Source organism: Glycine soja, chromosome 6, assembly GCF_004193775.1.
Source record: "Glycine soja cultivar W05 chromosome 6, ASM419377v2, whole genome shotgun sequence".
NCBI classification, from domain to species: Eukaryota; Viridiplantae; Streptophyta; class Magnoliopsida; order Fabales; family Fabaceae; genus Glycine; species Glycine soja.
This window is the reverse complement of record NC_041007.1, coordinates 7,505,816-7,524,306: the sequence shown is the minus strand read 5'-3', so window position 1 is coordinate 7,524,306 and position 18,491 is coordinate 7,505,816. Positions and strand designations below refer to the sequence as shown.

At 30.8% G+C, this 18,491-nt stretch overlaps 1 protein-coding gene across 2 annotated transcripts; it reads right to left on the bottom strand.

Moving 5' to 3' along the window:
* Positions 1-5,257: 5,257 nt before the first annotated feature.
* On the bottom strand, positions 5,258-8,650 carry LOC114415238 (transcription factor SAC51-like). 2 transcript variants are annotated; one of them, XM_028379835.1, is made up of 4 exons: positions 8,449-8,650; positions 7,484-8,118; positions 7,221-7,378; positions 5,258-7,123 (listed from the first exon to the last, which is right to left on the bottom strand). In XM_028379835.1, exon 4 carries the CDS (start codon positions 7,104-7,106, stop codon positions 6,030-6,032), a length of 1,077 nt encoding a protein of 358 aa, XP_028235636.1. In that variant the 5' UTR covers positions 7,107-7,123; positions 7,221-7,378; positions 7,484-8,118; positions 8,449-8,650; the 3' UTR covers positions 5,258-6,029. The 2 variants fall into 2 exon arrangements, with proteins under 2 accessions (XP_028235636.1, XP_028235634.1); XM_028379833.1 differs by having other exon boundaries at positions 7,493-8,118.
* Positions 8,651-18,491: the final 9,841 nt, after the last annotated feature.

Sequence of the window (18,491 nt, the reverse complement as noted above, 5' to 3'; positions counted from 1 at the left end):
ATAAAAAAAAATATCCAAATAATATATGTGAAAAAATATTTATATAAATGATACAAAATATTATGTAAGATGAGAAATTGATTCTGCTCAAGCCGATTTCTCACCTGGACATTTATTTCTTTTTTTAGAAATCAATTTCTAAATCAGTTTTTATAAAAACTCAATTAAAAAATGAACTAAGTTTTTTTTAATTGTTTTTCTATTTTTTATTACAGTTTTTAAATAATAAACATTTAACTAGTTTTTTGTTTTAATTTTTTATTTTACTAATTTATAAAAAATATAATTTATCTAAAATATTATTTAAGAGAAATGCATATATTTAAATACTCAATATAAATATAATTTAGTATAATATTTATATACAAATAATCATAATTTATTTTATATTTAATTATATATATATATATATATATATAATTATGTGTGTGTTTTATTTTATATTTAATTAGTTATATACAAATATTTTATTAGTATAATATGCATATTATAATTTTTGTATGCATAACTATATTATAACTTTAGTCACATTAATTTATATAAAATGAATATAATAATGAAATTAATATTTTTAATTCATAAATTTTACGTTCTTCTCCTTAAAAAAACTTGATAAATGATGTTATTTTAATGTCTTTTTTTATTAATTGTTTGTGCTAAATATTTCCATGATAATAAAATTAAGTGAACCTAAAAGTAATAAAAAGACTAAGATAAAACAAACAAAAAAACTAATTAAATTTCATATATAATGAATAATTAGAATGTAGTAAAATAAAATAAAAAATGATTCAGTGAAAATAATTAGAATTATTTAGTGAAAATAAAAAATGATTTGAATTGTCTAAGTAATAAAATAACAATATAGAATTAAGAAAAAGGTGTTAAAATTATACAAAATTTCATTTAACAACATGAGAGTTTTTTTTTTTCTATACCAGCATATAGATAATTACAATAACAAAAAAAAAACAAGAAAGGAAAAAAAAACTCAATTGGCAAGTTTTTTAAGAATCGATTTCTAAACTAAGCAAAGAAAAGCACTTCAGAAATCAACTATTAGGAAATCAATTTTTAAAGTGCATCTTTAAAAAAATGTGCAAATGAGAAATAGGTTTGGTGAAAAATCGATTTCTCATCTTGTACAATGTATTATCCATGTAAATATTTTTCTACATGATGTATTATTTGTGTAAATATTTTTTTTTATTTATTTTTGGGGTCAAAATTCTCAAAGTGGCCTATTTATTAAATGGACAACAGTTTTGCTTTGTTTGTGTATGACTTAAAGAAGTAATTTGTATCATAATTATTTTTATTATTATTAAAAATATATAATAAACAATTTGATTACCATCGTAAAAAAATCGAATACTATTTTTTTAATGAAAAAAATTGAATACTATTAAAAAATATAACTTATACCTCAGTTAATTAAATTTCAATTAAAACAAGTCATTTATGTCATAATTAATTTAATTACTATAAAAAAATTTAAAAAAATGTATTATAATAATTTCAATTTTAATTAAAAATATAATTGTATCATAATTAATTTAATTTTAATTTAATGTCCTCTACAAAAATTACGATTAAAAAATATTTAAAAAAACACAACGTGTATTTTAAATTAACTAAAATGGTAAAAGGTTTCCGTTGTACATTTCCATAAATCCGCACTGTATAGCATTACTGTAGTTCATTACACAATAAAAACAAGTTGTCGTTCTCTAATTTTTTCTTAAAAAATTAAGATGATGAAAAATCATTTTCATTTATGTTTGACATAAATAATGAAAAAGTTTCAATTAAAAGTTTCTATTAAGTAAAGTACACCGAAAATTTGTTTATGTCAAACTCGCTTAGTTGGTTGAATAAAATAAAATGTGTGAGTTATTGTAAATTTTTCGTATGGTCTTTGATTCCTTCCTACATATAAAAACAAATGTTCAGGTGTGAACTTAGAGAAATGGGAGGGTGAGAATAACATGGGCCTCAATCCAATATTCATTACTACCGTTGGCCCAGTCCAATACAAATTATTGTATGTTAAATACTTTTTGTGAGAGAAAAAAACAAATAAAAAAGAAAAAGGCTTTTGACCATAATAAATAATAAAGAAAAACCTAATTCATTAGTAGGTATTAGGTAATAGTAATGATAAGGAAAAATAAGATATTTGCTGGAATAATTTTTAAGGTATTTTATTTTTTTTCCTCCTTAAACACCTTTTGTTTCAAATTATATTACTTTTGGTTATATAAAAGAAAAACTGAGTATGCGATAAGGAAAAGTAAGATATTTGCTGGAATAAAATTTTAAGGTATTTTTTTTTCCTCCTTAAACACCTTTTGTTTCAAATTATATTACTTTTGGTTATATAAAAGAAACTGAGTATGCTAATAGGGTTGGTCCAATAGTGGAAGATTTGGTATGCAGCATGACAACTAATTAGATTCAATTTATTGTGGCTATAGGGGGAAAAATTGAATAAGAGAAAGGAAGGCATTTTTTCAATTATTGTAGAAGTTTGGAGAATTTAGACAAGTGACAAACCAGAGCGTGTCTTTCCTCACAATTTCACCCACCAGATTGAAAATTCAAAATTCATATAATTCTTAATTGTGAACTATTAAGTCATTTCGAGTTTAAAGTAAATAGACAAAAAACAAAAGAGTGCTCTAACCTATTACGAGGCCCAAGCCCAACATCAAGAGGCTAGTAGCAACACCAACCAACCCACTAAGGCCACAACACATTTTCCTTCATGAGTCATGACTCAAACCACAGCAAGTACACCAGCATGTATACATCACTTCAAAATAAAAAATAGAATAAAACTCTTACAACACTTAATCTTTATTTACAAAACTAAAACTTGACTCTTTTTTTAAAAGAAAAAACAAACTTCTTATCTCTTCAACTATCATGTGTTCCTACTACAGCTTATAACAAAATTGAATTTTTATTGCATTTAAAATATGTTTATGCAATACATGCTGTACTTGTCAATAGGTAAATAAATGAAAAACTATACGCAGTTTATGAATTGAGACTAAGAGATAAAATATCTAGAAAATAATTCTAAATATTTTAGTATACAATTATTGTAATACAATATATATATATACCTTTTAAATATGCTGCATTCTTGCACCTTGAATGACTACCATTGAATTTGAACAAAAGAAAGTAATATGATTTTTTATATTCTGATCCAACAATAATATATTCAAGGTGCGTGGATGCACTCTAACTTAAGAGTGCACTGCAGAACTTCTCACAAAGAAAAGCCAAAAAAATATGGAACTTGGTAGCTGTCTATGCGCCTTGCAGTTGAGAGTGCATTCATGCTCCAACTATTTTTTTTTTTTTTCCTTTTATAAAGTAAATCTATGGCTATAGAACTTGGCGCATATATCCACGCACCAAACTAAATAGATGTGCATCTTAGAATACGTCATGGAACCTAATGAACCATAATGCATAGCAGCATTTCACAATTTTCTGTAAAGTAGTTGAGCCCAAAACTATCACACCTTAATAGCAAAAAACGAAAATCCTTTCACGGAAAATTTGTCATACTGTCCAATTAACTATTCTCAGCAGTGTAAAACTGTCAATTGAATTTCATAAAAAATAAATACCAAGAGAGAGATATATGTAGAATACTAAAACATAAAGTGTGATAAGAGATGACCACTAGAAAATTGTCTCCTTATACATTCTCTTTCGTTATCTTTTGTGAGAGTTTTATTCGATTCCCTTGCCACTAACCTATATAATGGAGACGTAACATGCAATGTGAAGCACGCCTTCTTCTCTGAAATGCGATGGTTCAAAGTATTCATTCAGACCAACCATATCTTTAACAAAAGTAACTTGTTGTTCTGTCCTTCAAGGGAAAGGCATGCATTCTTCATACCTACGATTTTGTATCTGACTGTCATTCGTTTGAAGAATATATGCCTGCCCATCCATCAAGCCCCACTATTGACCTTTTCCCAGAATATTCTTCTTATTTTAGCTTCTTCTTTTTAAAAAAAAAAACAGTAATTTTTAATTTTGTTGATAAGATAATTAATTGAAAAATTTGACTGATCACATTAGTATGATCTCTTCTTTCTATAATTTTTTTTTCATCCACAAAACTTGAGTGCAATATTTTTTTTTATCTTATTTTTAACTTACTTATATGACAACCCAATTGTCACCACACAAAAATGACAACGCAATCCTCATTTTTTTTCTTCAAATACTGTTAATTAGGAGAAAACTTACTAAGATCAGCCTAGTGCAAGAATTTGGGTAGATGCATGGAAACTGAATCCATCCGTTTAAACTCCAAAATCATGTAGTCAAGTAAATTAAATCAGTGTGTTTGGGACATCGGATCACCAATATTAAAAACTCAAGTAAATGTCAATGACAAGAATGATAGCCGGACAGAGCTAATTATTATAATCGTGTAGATACATACTGCAAATAATAATAATAATAATAAGACTAACAAATTCAAATTTCTAGTACACATGTGTGAGCTTATAAATTAGTTGTTGACCAAAGGCACGGGCACCCACAAAAAAATGTACTATTAAAAAAGAAACTCAGATCGAACTCTGCCATCCACCGAAAAAGAGAAAGGAAGGAAAACAGGTACTTAGAACATGTTGCTCCAGCCTCCAAACAATGGTAGGCTTCCAATGAAGTTCCTTCAACAAACAAAACACTGTACAAGATTCTTTCTTTTGTTTGATCCTAACCCATGACTCATGACTATTCATTCACCATAACCGTGCCCGTGCCTCACTCTCTCTCACGCACACATAAATGCACCCTTCTCTCTAATAATTCAACGCTGTGGTCCCCTACCCCTTTTATCACCCAGCCATCACCATGGAGCCGGACATAACTTCTCATCAACATACGAATCATCCAAATAAAATTTAATAATTACAATACCAGTACTAATATTTTAAAAATCTTCCCAGCAATGATGTAAAGAAATAAGTTAAAAAATCAATTAAGTAAACAAATATTTTAATGCTTGATAGTATTAACTAGTAAGAATGCATTAAAAATTTCAGTAAAATATACATTTATAACACGTTTTTATAAAAACTTGATTAAAAATATACATTAGTGCACTCTCACCTTTGATTTTCAATGCATTTTCATTTAGCAAGCCCCAAAATTTAAAAACACATCACTTTCTCATATCATAAATGCGTGCATGCGACGTAAATACACAAGCAAAAAGACAACAGTAACACCATTCACATTAAATAACATCCAACCAAAGACATATCATCCAATCCTCTTTAAGTAGTAGTCCATAGTCATACATCAATTACGATACACACAACACAAACCCATAAAAGTAGTAAGTAGGGCACAACTCAGAACACAAATATCTGTTTCCCACATGCGTCCTACACTACACTGCTGTAACTATCCCGGTGGAAACTTGTGAACGAGTGTGCCCGAGCCAACCGCACCAAGTTACCTCGATCTCTCACAGCCAGTGAAAAAAATTTCTTCATTTTCTCTCTAACATGACTAGGATACAAAAAGAGGAAGCAAGTTTGGGCCCCATATCAGCGTGCACTCGTTTTTGGGACCCTTATCTGGAATAACCAACCACACCCTTCTCATTCAAAATGGTTCACTCACCATGCTATGGTGTGAGTGCTACTTTCTCTTTAGTCTAAGACACGGACTAATGAATAATGATTCATAGTTCCTTTATTGCGCTTGATACACTGAACACTTCCGTCTTTCCTTACACAATGCTTAACATAGGTTACACTGACTATATTTCCAACTCAGAAAGGGCTTTAGAAGACAACTTTACTCAGTATTTCACACGTAACACCTATGTTGCTGAGCACAAATTCCTTGACAACCATGACCTTGTTTATTTTGCAGACTCCATGAAGTATGAACAACAAGCAAATCAACAGAACTTACACTATAAAGTACTACTTAGATGACAAATAGTAACACTGTGTGGGTAATAATTCTCCAACTTACAAGGCATCAAGTCCGAGTGCTTGAGCCTTGTGTTTCAAGGATTTTAAGCAATGTATGGCATTGTCAAGAAGCATGACCGGATCCTTATCCTTTCCACCAGGAATTATGCTCTGCAGAATGCTCAGAACATCGCGTATCTTCTCCTTTTTAATCTTCTTATTGCCAGACAAGGATCCTTCATTGATGTTACTAGAACATCTTGATTCTGCGTCATCATCTCCCGTTGCAGAAGACTTGTTCAGATTCTGAGAACTGGCAGTATCAATGAGTTGTATGTCATCATAATAGCCATCCAATAGCTTCCTCTTCTTGGTTTTCCTGGCAGAGCTTGCAACTTCTTCTGCGGTATCCCTCCTAAAGGTTTCACAGTTATCATGAGTGGTCATTGTACTCGGAGAGTGCCCTGTGCTAGTAACTTCATCATCATCATCCTGGGTAGAATAGCCATAGCTGTCCGAGTAAAGCAATGCATTAATTTCTTCGGTGTCTTCATGCATCTCACTTTCAATGCTAGTTCCCGGATTCTCATCTACTTTATCAGCCAAAGTTGGCTCAGTCATATTCAAGTTCAAATTCAAATTCAAACCTCTTCTGAAAGAAGGTTCGTTCCCCCTCAAATAGTTAGCACCATGCAGTTTTGAATGCCAAGAAGCAAGGCACTCACCAGGACTGCCAAACCTGGAGCTATAAACAATAGTTGTTTGACCACCCGTCTGATCAATAACAAGAATTTGTTTCTGAAGGGAACTGGATTCACCATAGGGACCAATTTTGTCCCCAAAAGTTTTTACATGGTCAGCAGGAGGGTTTCCCTCAGCATTGAAGTTCAGAGCAGGAGCAAATCCCTGTGGAAAGCAGGGCAAACAATAAGACCAACCACTGGGTTCATAGGAATGTCCTAACTGCAAATGAGGCACTGTAGAGGATCCGAAAGCAGGCACCGTAGCATTGCTAGAGACCATATTAAAGCCAGGGTTCATAGCTGCAGAAATACCAACCGGCTTCCCAGTGTCAAGGAGATTCAAATTTGGTGATTCTAGATGTGGTGCCCAGGTTCCACAATCTCCTCCCATTCAATCAGAACAATCACCTAAAAATCCAAAACATTTACCATAAAATCAATAATTAAACAACATAAAAGTCATTCTTTGATGAGTGAACAATAATAACAATAATGTAAAATATACCTGAAGAAAAACGATTCCAACTCAAAAGCTATTTGTTACAAAAGGTACTTTGTTTCACGAACAAGGAAAACAAATAAAAGAACCGGTTTAACCCACCCAAACGAATCAAGGCAAAACAATTACGTCACAGGTTTGAGCAAATGACGGAAATATTCAGCCTGGAACACAGAAATTAACATTTATTGAATGTGTTAGTTTGCAGATCACAAAATGTGCAAAAATAATATAACAACAAAAATGTTGGCCATTGAAAGGTGGATCACATCGAAAACCTGGCATTCTCGGAGAGGTTGAAAACATGCTATAACTTTAACTATAATGGTGGAGCTCCCGGCGATTCCATTTTCATGTTTCAATGCCCGAAATCTCGTTTGGCTCGCTGCTTGGCACACCATAACTACTTTTCCCAACCCTCTTCAATTCAAAATGCAAGAACCACACTTTTCCTTAGGACAATTATTAATCTGATCACCTCCACGACAACAACAGGTTTTGAATTTGACTGAAACCAAATAAACGATGCCTAAAATTCTAAACAAACAGGAACAACTCAACACTCCTAGAAAAGGAAAAAAAAAAGGCTAATTAACAGATTTTTTTTAGAGAGTGAAAGATGAATTTGTGTTTGCTAATGCTACCCTTCAGCTGATCTGACGGACGTAGCAAGGAAGAACAACAAAGAAATTGGATCCCATGGAAACGGTTTAAAGAGAAGATTAAGAAAGGTTTAGACCACAGCACACAAATTACAGAATCACTTTGCAATACAGATTCAACGAAATCCCTTTGCGGAATACATCAACAGAAAGACTAAGCCACCACCGCATGCTGCTGTATCCTTCCCCACAAAAAGATAAAGCCACTCCTTCTTCTCCTTCACCCAAAACTACTCACCAACCTGCAACAAACATAATTAATTTCCACATCAGAAACCACCCACCAATTCCCCATCGACATAACCAAAACCAAACAACAAAAAGATTAAAACTTTTCATGAATCCTCAGCTCAATCCACGCAATAAGTTCTCAATTTTGAACTAAAATTTTATTTTTTAACAAACAAGAGAACCTTAAAATTCCCGAACAAAACTTAAAAAAGAAAACTAGCCCAAAAATTATCCTTGGCCTGTTGAACAAAAACCATATACCAATTCCAGAATTGTAATAAATTATTATCCTTGGCCTGGGAAACAAAAATCACAGGAAATGCGAAAAATGAAAAACTTACTTAGAATAGAGAGAGAACTGAGAAGAGATCGAGAATGGAGATGAATCCGATAACTGAAAGGTTAGAGAAAGAGAGAGAGAGAGAGAGAGAGAGAGGAGTGAAAAGGTTGAAGCGGGTGAGGAAGGACAAAGAAGAGAGGAACAAGCGTGAATGGCTACAGTCAAAGGTGGAAAGTGGATGTGGAAACTCCAACCCACAAGACAGCACGGGAGTTGAATTATATAGATCATGCATTGACATATATGCCCTTGATTGAAGTGCATCAAATAATTAAACTATTAAATAAATAAATTAATAGAAATGTGAACATACGACAGTGTGCCTGTATTTTCGTAGTTAATAATAATGGAAAAAGCCAAAAAGAGGCAAAATAATAAGAAAAGAATTGCTGGGGTGTGTGTATGTGGATTGATTCATACGTGCGCGTGTGAGGAGGGAGTGCACGCAAGGTATTTAAGTTTACAATGATGAATCACAATAAGCTTCAATTCAAGCATTGTGGCGTGGCCCCGTGGATGGTTGTATCATGACATGATTTGTCTTTTTTATGACAAATGTTAGTGATTAACATGGCTAAGGGGTCAACTAACCCATGTGTGTTGTTCTTCACCACACTCTTGGGTTCGAACCAAACTACCCCCTTGTCTCCGTTTCACTCCACGAATTCATATCCCCCCATCTGCGAAATCCCATCATGCCTCATTCACATATTTTTCTTCAAATGCCACTATAGCCTCATCGATCACCACAATGGTTAGTTAACTCAACAACATTTGGATATTATTATGTTATGCTAAGTGTTAACCGTAGTATTATTAATAAATTAACGTTGCATCTTTTAAAATTGTTCGTAGAAGGAATATACTATATCAAGTTCTGGTATTTCCACAAACCCTGACTTGTTGACCCCGAAAAGGAGGACTCTGGCTTAAAATATCTTAACAGGCGCAAAAGTTTATTGCCATTGTTAAGGGCTAGTTTTTATTCAATCGTGGCCATTCTCTGCATCACGCATGCATTGACTTTGTATTTCTAAATATAAATCTAACACCCCACTTGTTCTTCTCACTTGTACTTCATAACTTCAGTTATTCTCATTTGACTTCTACCGTCGCAGAGTTAACGCAGAATATTCACTTCAGGGTCCTTCCATTTCTGGTTTTAACCAACTCAACATTGGAGTCAATCATCCAGGCCAACACATATATCAGTGATCAATAGGAAAATCTTCACAGTAGAAAATGTAACGTACTTTGTCCAAGCGTGTGAACAACAACACACATAATAGGGAAAGAACAAAAATAGAAAGAAGATTTTGGTAAGAGCATGGAAGGATAGGGAAGTGAAAGGAGGCGATAATGGGGACCAAAAAAAGATGGAAAAGAATATATGGTATCCAATGTTTAACATGAACAATCAATTTTTAGCTTGACCATTCAAACTAGGAATTATACAGACACACCTTTCAACAAATGGTACATCATATCATATCATTTCTCAAACTCGCACTCCACCTGACGGTATATCTCTCGTGATTAACCATCGATGCCTAACTTTTAGGATTTTTGGGGTAAAAAGATCGCTAGCTGTTGGTCCCGCCACGGAATACAATTATACTTTTAATTGATGTGATACATATAAGTGTGCCTAGGCCATCAAAATAGTCATCAATTTGGTTTGGCCCATTCCCGCCTCTGCCACACTTTGCATCAAATACGTTCCCTATTTAAACATCTTATATAATTCTACCTCTCCTTCTTTCTTTCTTTTTTCCTTTTTGTTGTGAGTGAGCTTATGTTTTAAGAAACTTATTTCTCTTATATAGATGGGTTGCCATGGAATAAGACACAAATTTGTGTTTCCAATGAATGCAAAAAATATGATTAAAAGAATAGATAAATTTTATTAAAGGTTATTAATCATGTTTCTAAAAAATATTACTCATCGACTAATCCTTATTTGGCAACTCCTAAAGCAACTGTTCATGGCTCTTTTGGAAAAAAAATATTTGAAGAAGATATATTAGTTATATTTATATATAAAAAATCGAGATTAAGAGATATAATTCAAGGTCTTTCAAAGTAGAAAAGATACTGGAAGTTTGTCCAATTGATTCAATGTCAGGAACATAGAAAAAAAAAAGTTGATCCTTGAAATAGACTATTGATGGATACTTCTCAATAATATCATAATGACTAAAAAATATTTTTTTCTCATTATTTAGATAAGGTTTAAATAACTTTTTAGGGGGCATTTATTTGAAGTTGAAAAATTGTATTTTTTGAGAGTCATATTTTCAAGAATAATATATTTGAAAATATTATTCCCACACACATGTTTGATTGACATTGATAATTTCAAAAAGAAGAAAAATATCTAATTAAAAAACTGTAAAAATAAGTGAAACAATGTGGAGAAATGAAATAAAGATTGATAGTTATTATAGAAATAAACTTCCATTTCGATGAAAATATAAAATACTCACCTTTCACCAAAATATTATTAGGAATAAAAAATATACACTTAATATGTTATTATAAGAATAAGAAATAACATAAATATAAGTAATTTATATTCGTATTAATTAAGTGTGTATCTGAATGAACGATAATAAAATTGATTTTAAATAGAATTGATTCTAAGCTAATGTAATTTATGTTTTTATTATAAAATCAAATTCAATATATAGATAAAGGTAGAATAAATTCAACTAAGCGTGTATTTTCTAGTTAAACTAAACTTTAGATCAGGATGATGCTTTTAATTTTCTAATAACATATTTGGATAGTTACTAGAATTGAGTATGAATTTCAAAATCATGGTAGAAATCTTGAAAAGCAGAAACAACTATTTATTATTTTAGTTTTTAACATGATTTTAAAATTATTTTTTGAAAAAATTGAATCTAATCCAATCATGCTATAATAATACCGGGATAACTTGATTCTTGCAGGCATCTAACAGAGCTGAATTACTCAACGCCAGCACTTTTCATGAGAAACAAGACCGAATAGAACCTTAGCTTTATTAGAGAACATAAATATAACTAACTAAATAAAAGGAACCAACAACACACCACAGGCACAGATACTGTGAACAGACAGGGTGTAGTTGCACCCCCGAATAAGAAAATACAAAAATGGTATGACCCATGATTTTGTCACCTGAAAGAAATCTAAAGCACCCAGATAAGATCTCTAGACACCAAACTAAAAAGGCATTTCTAAGAGTAGGTTATTAAAATATAAGAATATGAATATGCATTTTTTCACGCCCTTTTGTTTGGAGTGGAGGGAGCAATAAACGAGCCCAACCAAGTCCTTTTCCTTTCATGCCCTCCTTCCTTTTGGTGACCCTAAAACCGCTACACTACATCCCTATTTTTTATACATCAAGATTGGAAACAGGTGAGAAAATTCATAACAATTCATTATTTTGTTTAATAAATTGAGTTAGACCTCCTTAATATTATATCCCATTTCATATGTGAGAAAATTTATAACAACTCATTCATTTTGTTTAATAAATTGAGTTAAATCCCCTCAATATTACATCTCATTTAAGATGCATACATAATATTTCTTTACTTATTTAAAAACTATTTTGGTATAGGTAATTTAATCTATAATAGTAAATTAAAAGAATTCCTATGAGTGTTATTTTATCATCATGCTCACTTTATTTGGCTTTTTGTAAAATAAAATATAATCCTCTTTTAACATGATGTCAATTAAGCCAGTAACATATTTGTAATGTGAGGAGCATGCTTGTTGTGGACCCCCTAACAGTAGCAAATTCCCAAGTTGTAGTTTCCTTGTATATTTTTTTATATTAATTTAGTATAATTAATTTTTAGGATGCTTAGTAAATAAAGTAAAACATTAACATGTTATTATTTTTATTAAACGAATATTATATATACTAAATTAATACCAAACATCTTTTTTGGTATGATACTCATTATAAAAATAATTTTAAACATTTCATACAAAAAAAATACTATAGTTTTGAACATTTATTATAAAATCATTATTTAATAAATAGTAGTTAATAACTCATCGTATTATTATATATTACTATTATCTTCATGTCAGTATATGTTCGATACCCATGTAAAAAAATTTGGAGTGGTAAAAAGAATTCCTTAATGTGTTGAGTAATTATTAGTTTAATATACCTATGTTGGACATTTAAATTTCCATAATAACTCTCTCACTCTCTCAGCATGCATCCTTCGTCACTACCCACCAAGAGAAAGAAAATTGAATATGACTATGTGCGAGGCACTAATACAGAACACGTAATATTTGGAGATATATACATTAATTTTAACACCTGTCATATTCTTTTCTTTTCTTCGGCACACATGAGTCATGGCATATCATATATTCTATTCTATTGCATGTATGGAGAAAAAAAAATGATGTAAGGAACCCCCTCTCATGTTTTGTTCTCCCTAATTCTTCCTTTAATGATCTGCTTCAATGTGATGCCAGCATGGTTTCAGAAAATTCATTCTTGATGTTTAATTATGAAATGCATACCAAGTTAATTAATTAGTGCTTCCATTGACAATGTCAACGGGTCAGATGAGTTTCAAGTTTAAGTGAGTAAATGCATGAGTACATAACATAATACGACATTGTACATAAAAAAATGCATAATACGACAAAAATGAGGTCCGCATGTGAGGGAGCTAGCTAGGATGGAGCAATGAATGCATAATACGACATTAACATTAACCAAATCTTTTTCTGTTTCTTTGTTTCGATCCTTTTTATCTCGATTTTGGGATAACTTCAGGATCAGCGAACTCAATATATTTTTCTTCTTCCATCCTTTATTTTATTCGTATTTTCAAGAGTCAACTTTAATATAGAATCCTCTTAAATAATATTGTGCTCTTCTTTAGAAAAAACTTCTCTTTCAGTTAGGATTTTTAAAATAATATTTTAATAAACAATAAAATGAAATAATAATTTGTGAATTGTGATATATTTTAAATATTTTTGAAATCTCAGAAAAATAAAAGATTATCGTCATTACCAATATTTCTCGGACGCGTTTATTAATTATTAGCAACAATATATTCTTATACTTTGGAAGCAAAATGTCACCATAAACTTGTTCATTTATTTTAATTAATTTTTACTTCCATATAGAATTTCAATGTTAAAATTAAACCACATGTAACACAAACAAAAATACGAAAGCATAAAATATTTCTCTCCGTTATATTTACCTAGGATAGAATCAGAAGAAGGAGAAAAGAGAAAGAAGGAGAGAATAGAAAAAAGAAAAAGAAAAGAAAAGTAAAGACGTGCACTACAAGTATTAGGAAAGAAAGTGGTTTGTTTATTGTGCAGATAAACACGGTCTTCCATGTTTCCAGCGACTAATGTTCTTATTAATCACGTTCAACGCAACACTCTCCAATCCCATGATCGCACTAAGGAAGAAAACCTACCGTACGTACGTGGGTCACGATTAAATAGATTTAATATATTAAAGTTAAAGCATAAACGAGTAAACAATTCCAAATTCATATAATTTTGTTCTATATGAGTATTATCTTTAACAACAACTTTGCTAATAATGATCACTATGATTTTATTTTGAAATACTTACAACCTTACCCAATTCACGGGTCCATGATTAATTAATTTGTTAACCTAAATTAATTAATTACTTGCATATATAACTGGCGTGATCAAAGCGCATTGGATGTGACACATATTAGGCTGGCATTAACTGAGATAGAAAGTGTTTTCTTTCCCTTACCTTTAAGCCTCCTTTTCCCACTCAAACACACACGACGGAAAGAATAGGCGAAGAAGAAGAAAGAGGGGGTATTTTTCTTTGCTTTTTGGAAGGGCCATTACCCATTAAGATGGCATTTGAGTTTGGTGGGACATGAGACCATGGAGCCAATTTGGTTGTGGATTCTCCAACAAAAACATCCACGCTTTAAAAGCTAAAACCAACTCCCTCTCCATATCCACCTCCCCGCACTAAAAAGCTTAGTGTGTTTTTCCTTTTTTAAAATAATATTAACCACAAACCAATGCAAAGTTAGACCAAAAGGCAAGGAGGAATCCATGTCCCCTTCATCACTTATTTTTTATATACTAAAAATCATCCACTTTCTTAGACTTTCATCCCAACAATTTTTTTTTTAATGTGCACAATTTCTTTCCCTTCAAAGAAAAAAAGGTTGATGCGAACTTTTAATCCTCTCCTTGTATATTTTAGAAAAAGAAACAATTGCGTCGCCTTTTCTTTAAGCTGGTTAATTGAAATGGGTCGATTAAGCAATTATGTCTTCTGGTTTGGTTTGGTGTAATATTTTGATCATCAATATACACGTGTGACGGAAGTGCTTGTGATTTTCACGATAATTTCACATTTCAATTGCCTCCTCTTCTTCCAATAAATTCAAAATAATATTCAAGGGTTAGTTTGCTCACTCTCTCGTAGATCCTAATCCTCCAATTCTTAAAAAGAAGGAATGAAATTAAAATTTTAAAAACGGCAAAATGCGCAATATACAAAAATGCGACAAGCAATATTGTAAAATAAATATTTTTTCCACCCAATTTTATTTTGGTGTACCCACCTAATTTATTTATACAGCTGTCTATCTACTTTATTAAATATTAAAAAAAATCCAAACTTATATATGTCTTGAATGTGTATCTTTGCTTAAATTGGAGATCAACATAGCAGTAGTGCTTGAACATAATTGAGTTGTGGGAATGCATGTGTCCCTTAGATGTCAAAGAATCATACGGTTTATGAAAATGTTTGAATACGAGGGTGGTTCCATTAATCATGTCAGTCCCAATTTCGTTACATTGATACACACTAAGAATCCATCCACTGCTTTTGGAAAGTCAACCCAAAATAGTATGTATCCAACTACGCAACTCCACTAAGTTTTACGATCAATTCAAACATGTCTTCTATTTTAGTAAAAGGAGTGTACAAAAAAATAATAGGGATAGAACATGGGAGTGAACTAGGGATACATGCACCTACGTGCTTGATAACATAGCACATAATATAATTTGAGATTTACATCAATAACCTAAACGTGATTTGTCCCTGTTCATCTAGTCATGCATCATTGTAACATCTGCGGGATCTATTATCTAGCCTCCATTGATCATAAGTAATTATATAAATAAATTTAATATCACACCTTAATCTAAAATCTTAAGATTTAAGTCTATATATATATATATAAAATAAAGTAAAATAAAATAAATCCAATCACATGCGATACTACCTAATGCAGTATGGTGGATGTATTGGAATTCATTTTTGGGTTATTATAGCATTGTCTTTGACAAATGTAGTGGAGAACACATTATATTTAGGTACTAATGACCAAGTACATAATGAGTTGCACCGTGCGCCCATTTCTTCGCAATAATACGAGCACTGCCAAATCCACGAATAATTCCCTAGAACCAGCTGCTTTACACTACTCTACCATATTTCATATTTTAAGTCGTAAAAGTTTTCACCAGCCTTAATTAATTACTATGTTCAACAGCTGATACACCATTAGGCGACAATTAATAAACTTCTGCATTGCATGCTCGAAATGGGGTTAGCTGTATATTTTGACTTAATTACCTTACGAAAGTATCCACGGTGAATGTACTAATGTATAATTGTGTATAAGTCAAAATGGAAACTATCAAGATGAATGATGTTAAATATGACTGGATCAGAATATTATTTTATTAAGTTAATGCTTCAAATAATAAGGCATTAATCTATTATATATATATATATATATATATATATATATATATATATATATATATATATATATATATATATATTACAACTCTCCTGTCAGAACACTAGAATAATTAATAATAATTATTGAGTTAAGATTAAAAATAATAAATAGTTGATATTAAAATATTTAAAATTTTAAATTAAAATATAATATATCATTAAATCTCTAAAAGATTAATCAAACATAATAAGCAAATCTTTATAATCTATAAAGATTTTAATTATTACTTTTAAAATATTTAATTTAACATTTCACCATCATTATGACATTGTTGTTGGCACTACCATGACTACTATTGCAGCTATCATCATAATCATTGATGTAATTATAATCATTATCAACCATTATCATTATCAACCGTCACTTCCTTTGTCGCCGTGACCTTCTCTCATATCATTGTGACTACCATGATGTACCACTGTCATCATTGTTGTCCATTGTCACTACCTTTGTTGTCAAGACTGTAATTTTTTTACAGCAGTAATGGTGGCAACATCAAATTAGGATTGACTTTAAATTTGGGATCGTCCAAATTGAACTAGCCAGTGTAATAAAAAGTATGATTGACTTTAAATTTTAAATACAAATTAATTACTTATAAATTAAGACATAGGTAAATATAATCTTTACTAAAAATTCACTTCACATTAATTTTCTAAATTTTTACAATACATTTATGTCTCAAATATTAAAAGTCATAAGAATAAATTAAATTATTTTTAAATAAATATTTAGAGGATTAAACAAGGGATTTAGTTTTTTTTACTATTTTATCTCAAATATATAATAGTTGGGTTGATATATTTTTAATCCCAGAAAATAAAGTAATTTTATTTTTATTCCCTACAAAGTAAATCATAATCTCCTCACTTGTTGTTTATGATATTCTTTTACATGTAATAATCAAAGACAATATCAATTCATCAGAAAGTAATACTTATACATCCTATTTAATCAACTGAGTTATACTCTTATTTATAAAATTATATCATTGTTGATTGTATCATATGCAATTCTTATTTCCATAAACAAGAGATCAAATGAAGACAATTTTTTTTTGTAAATGACAAATGAGAGACTAAAAAAGACATTATTTTTTTTTATGACTAGAACGAACATTGTTTATAACATTTTAAATATTATATGCTTATTTAATATAGGTTATCATAAAAACAAGACAAAAAAATACATATCTTTATTTAATATTGCTATTAGTTAATGTTGTAATTTGATGCCGTTCGCATTTAAAATTTGTTGCGCCGACATCATTACATTTAAATACCGGGAAAAGAAAAACAGAACAGAAGGGGAAAAAAAGGAAGAAAATCTTGCAAACCCCGACCACCAGATCTAGGGCACAGTTTGAAGCAGCAAATGAGGAAACTTTAGTAAGAAAAAAAAAAGCGTCACACGCGAGTTCATTAAACTTAATTAAATAACATGTCGTCTTACATGCATAGTTATCTTATTTGGCTGTGGCAATCCACTTTCAGTTCCAGATTTGCTTTCTTGCTCTGCTCATCACACGTGGCTTGAGAGGTGAGCGTGAAAAGTGAAAGAAAAAAAATGAAAGTCCCAATACTAGTCTTACAAATATAAATATATTGTAAAAAAAATTACATATTCATTTGCACAATGATTGTAATCTGTGTATTGTATGATTACTAATTTTTGTAATAATTATTTTAGAAACCATATTGAAATAATGGAGTTGGACAATGGACACTACTATTACTGTAGCCAAGTTAAACCAAAAATGGGGTTGGTTCAAGTTAAGGGTGATAAATGATAGGTTCTTGCTTCTTGCAATTTCTAAGTTATTTCATGCACTCTTTTTAGAATTTTTTATTTTTTACCTTTCAGAATAGCTATTCTGAAAGTCAAAAAAAGAGAATGTGGAATATAATATTATGATTGATCATTCTAAAAGATAAAAAAAAAGAAAAAGAAAAAGAAGTGCAGGAAGCAATCAAGCAACTCGGAAGTACATGAAGCAATAGCCTAATTGATAATACAATGTGGCCGTGACTAATAGATTCCTTTCCCATTTTCCATTTCCCACGCCATTTAGTTAACCAATATCATCTCATACTACATGGTACGGGTTTCTCCTTTCACCTGTCCCCTGTTTCTGGTCAAAACAAAACACTACTAACATGTGTATTGTAATGTGTGACTAATTACATTTTTCGAGTTCTCTAAACCATAAAGCAAAGTCCTAAATTGCAAT

Coding starts and splice junctions, on each gene's coding strand:
- LOC114415238 (XM_028379835.1), bottom strand. CDS start 7,106: ATGGGAGGAGATTGTGGAACCTGGGCACCACATCTAGAATCACCAAAT.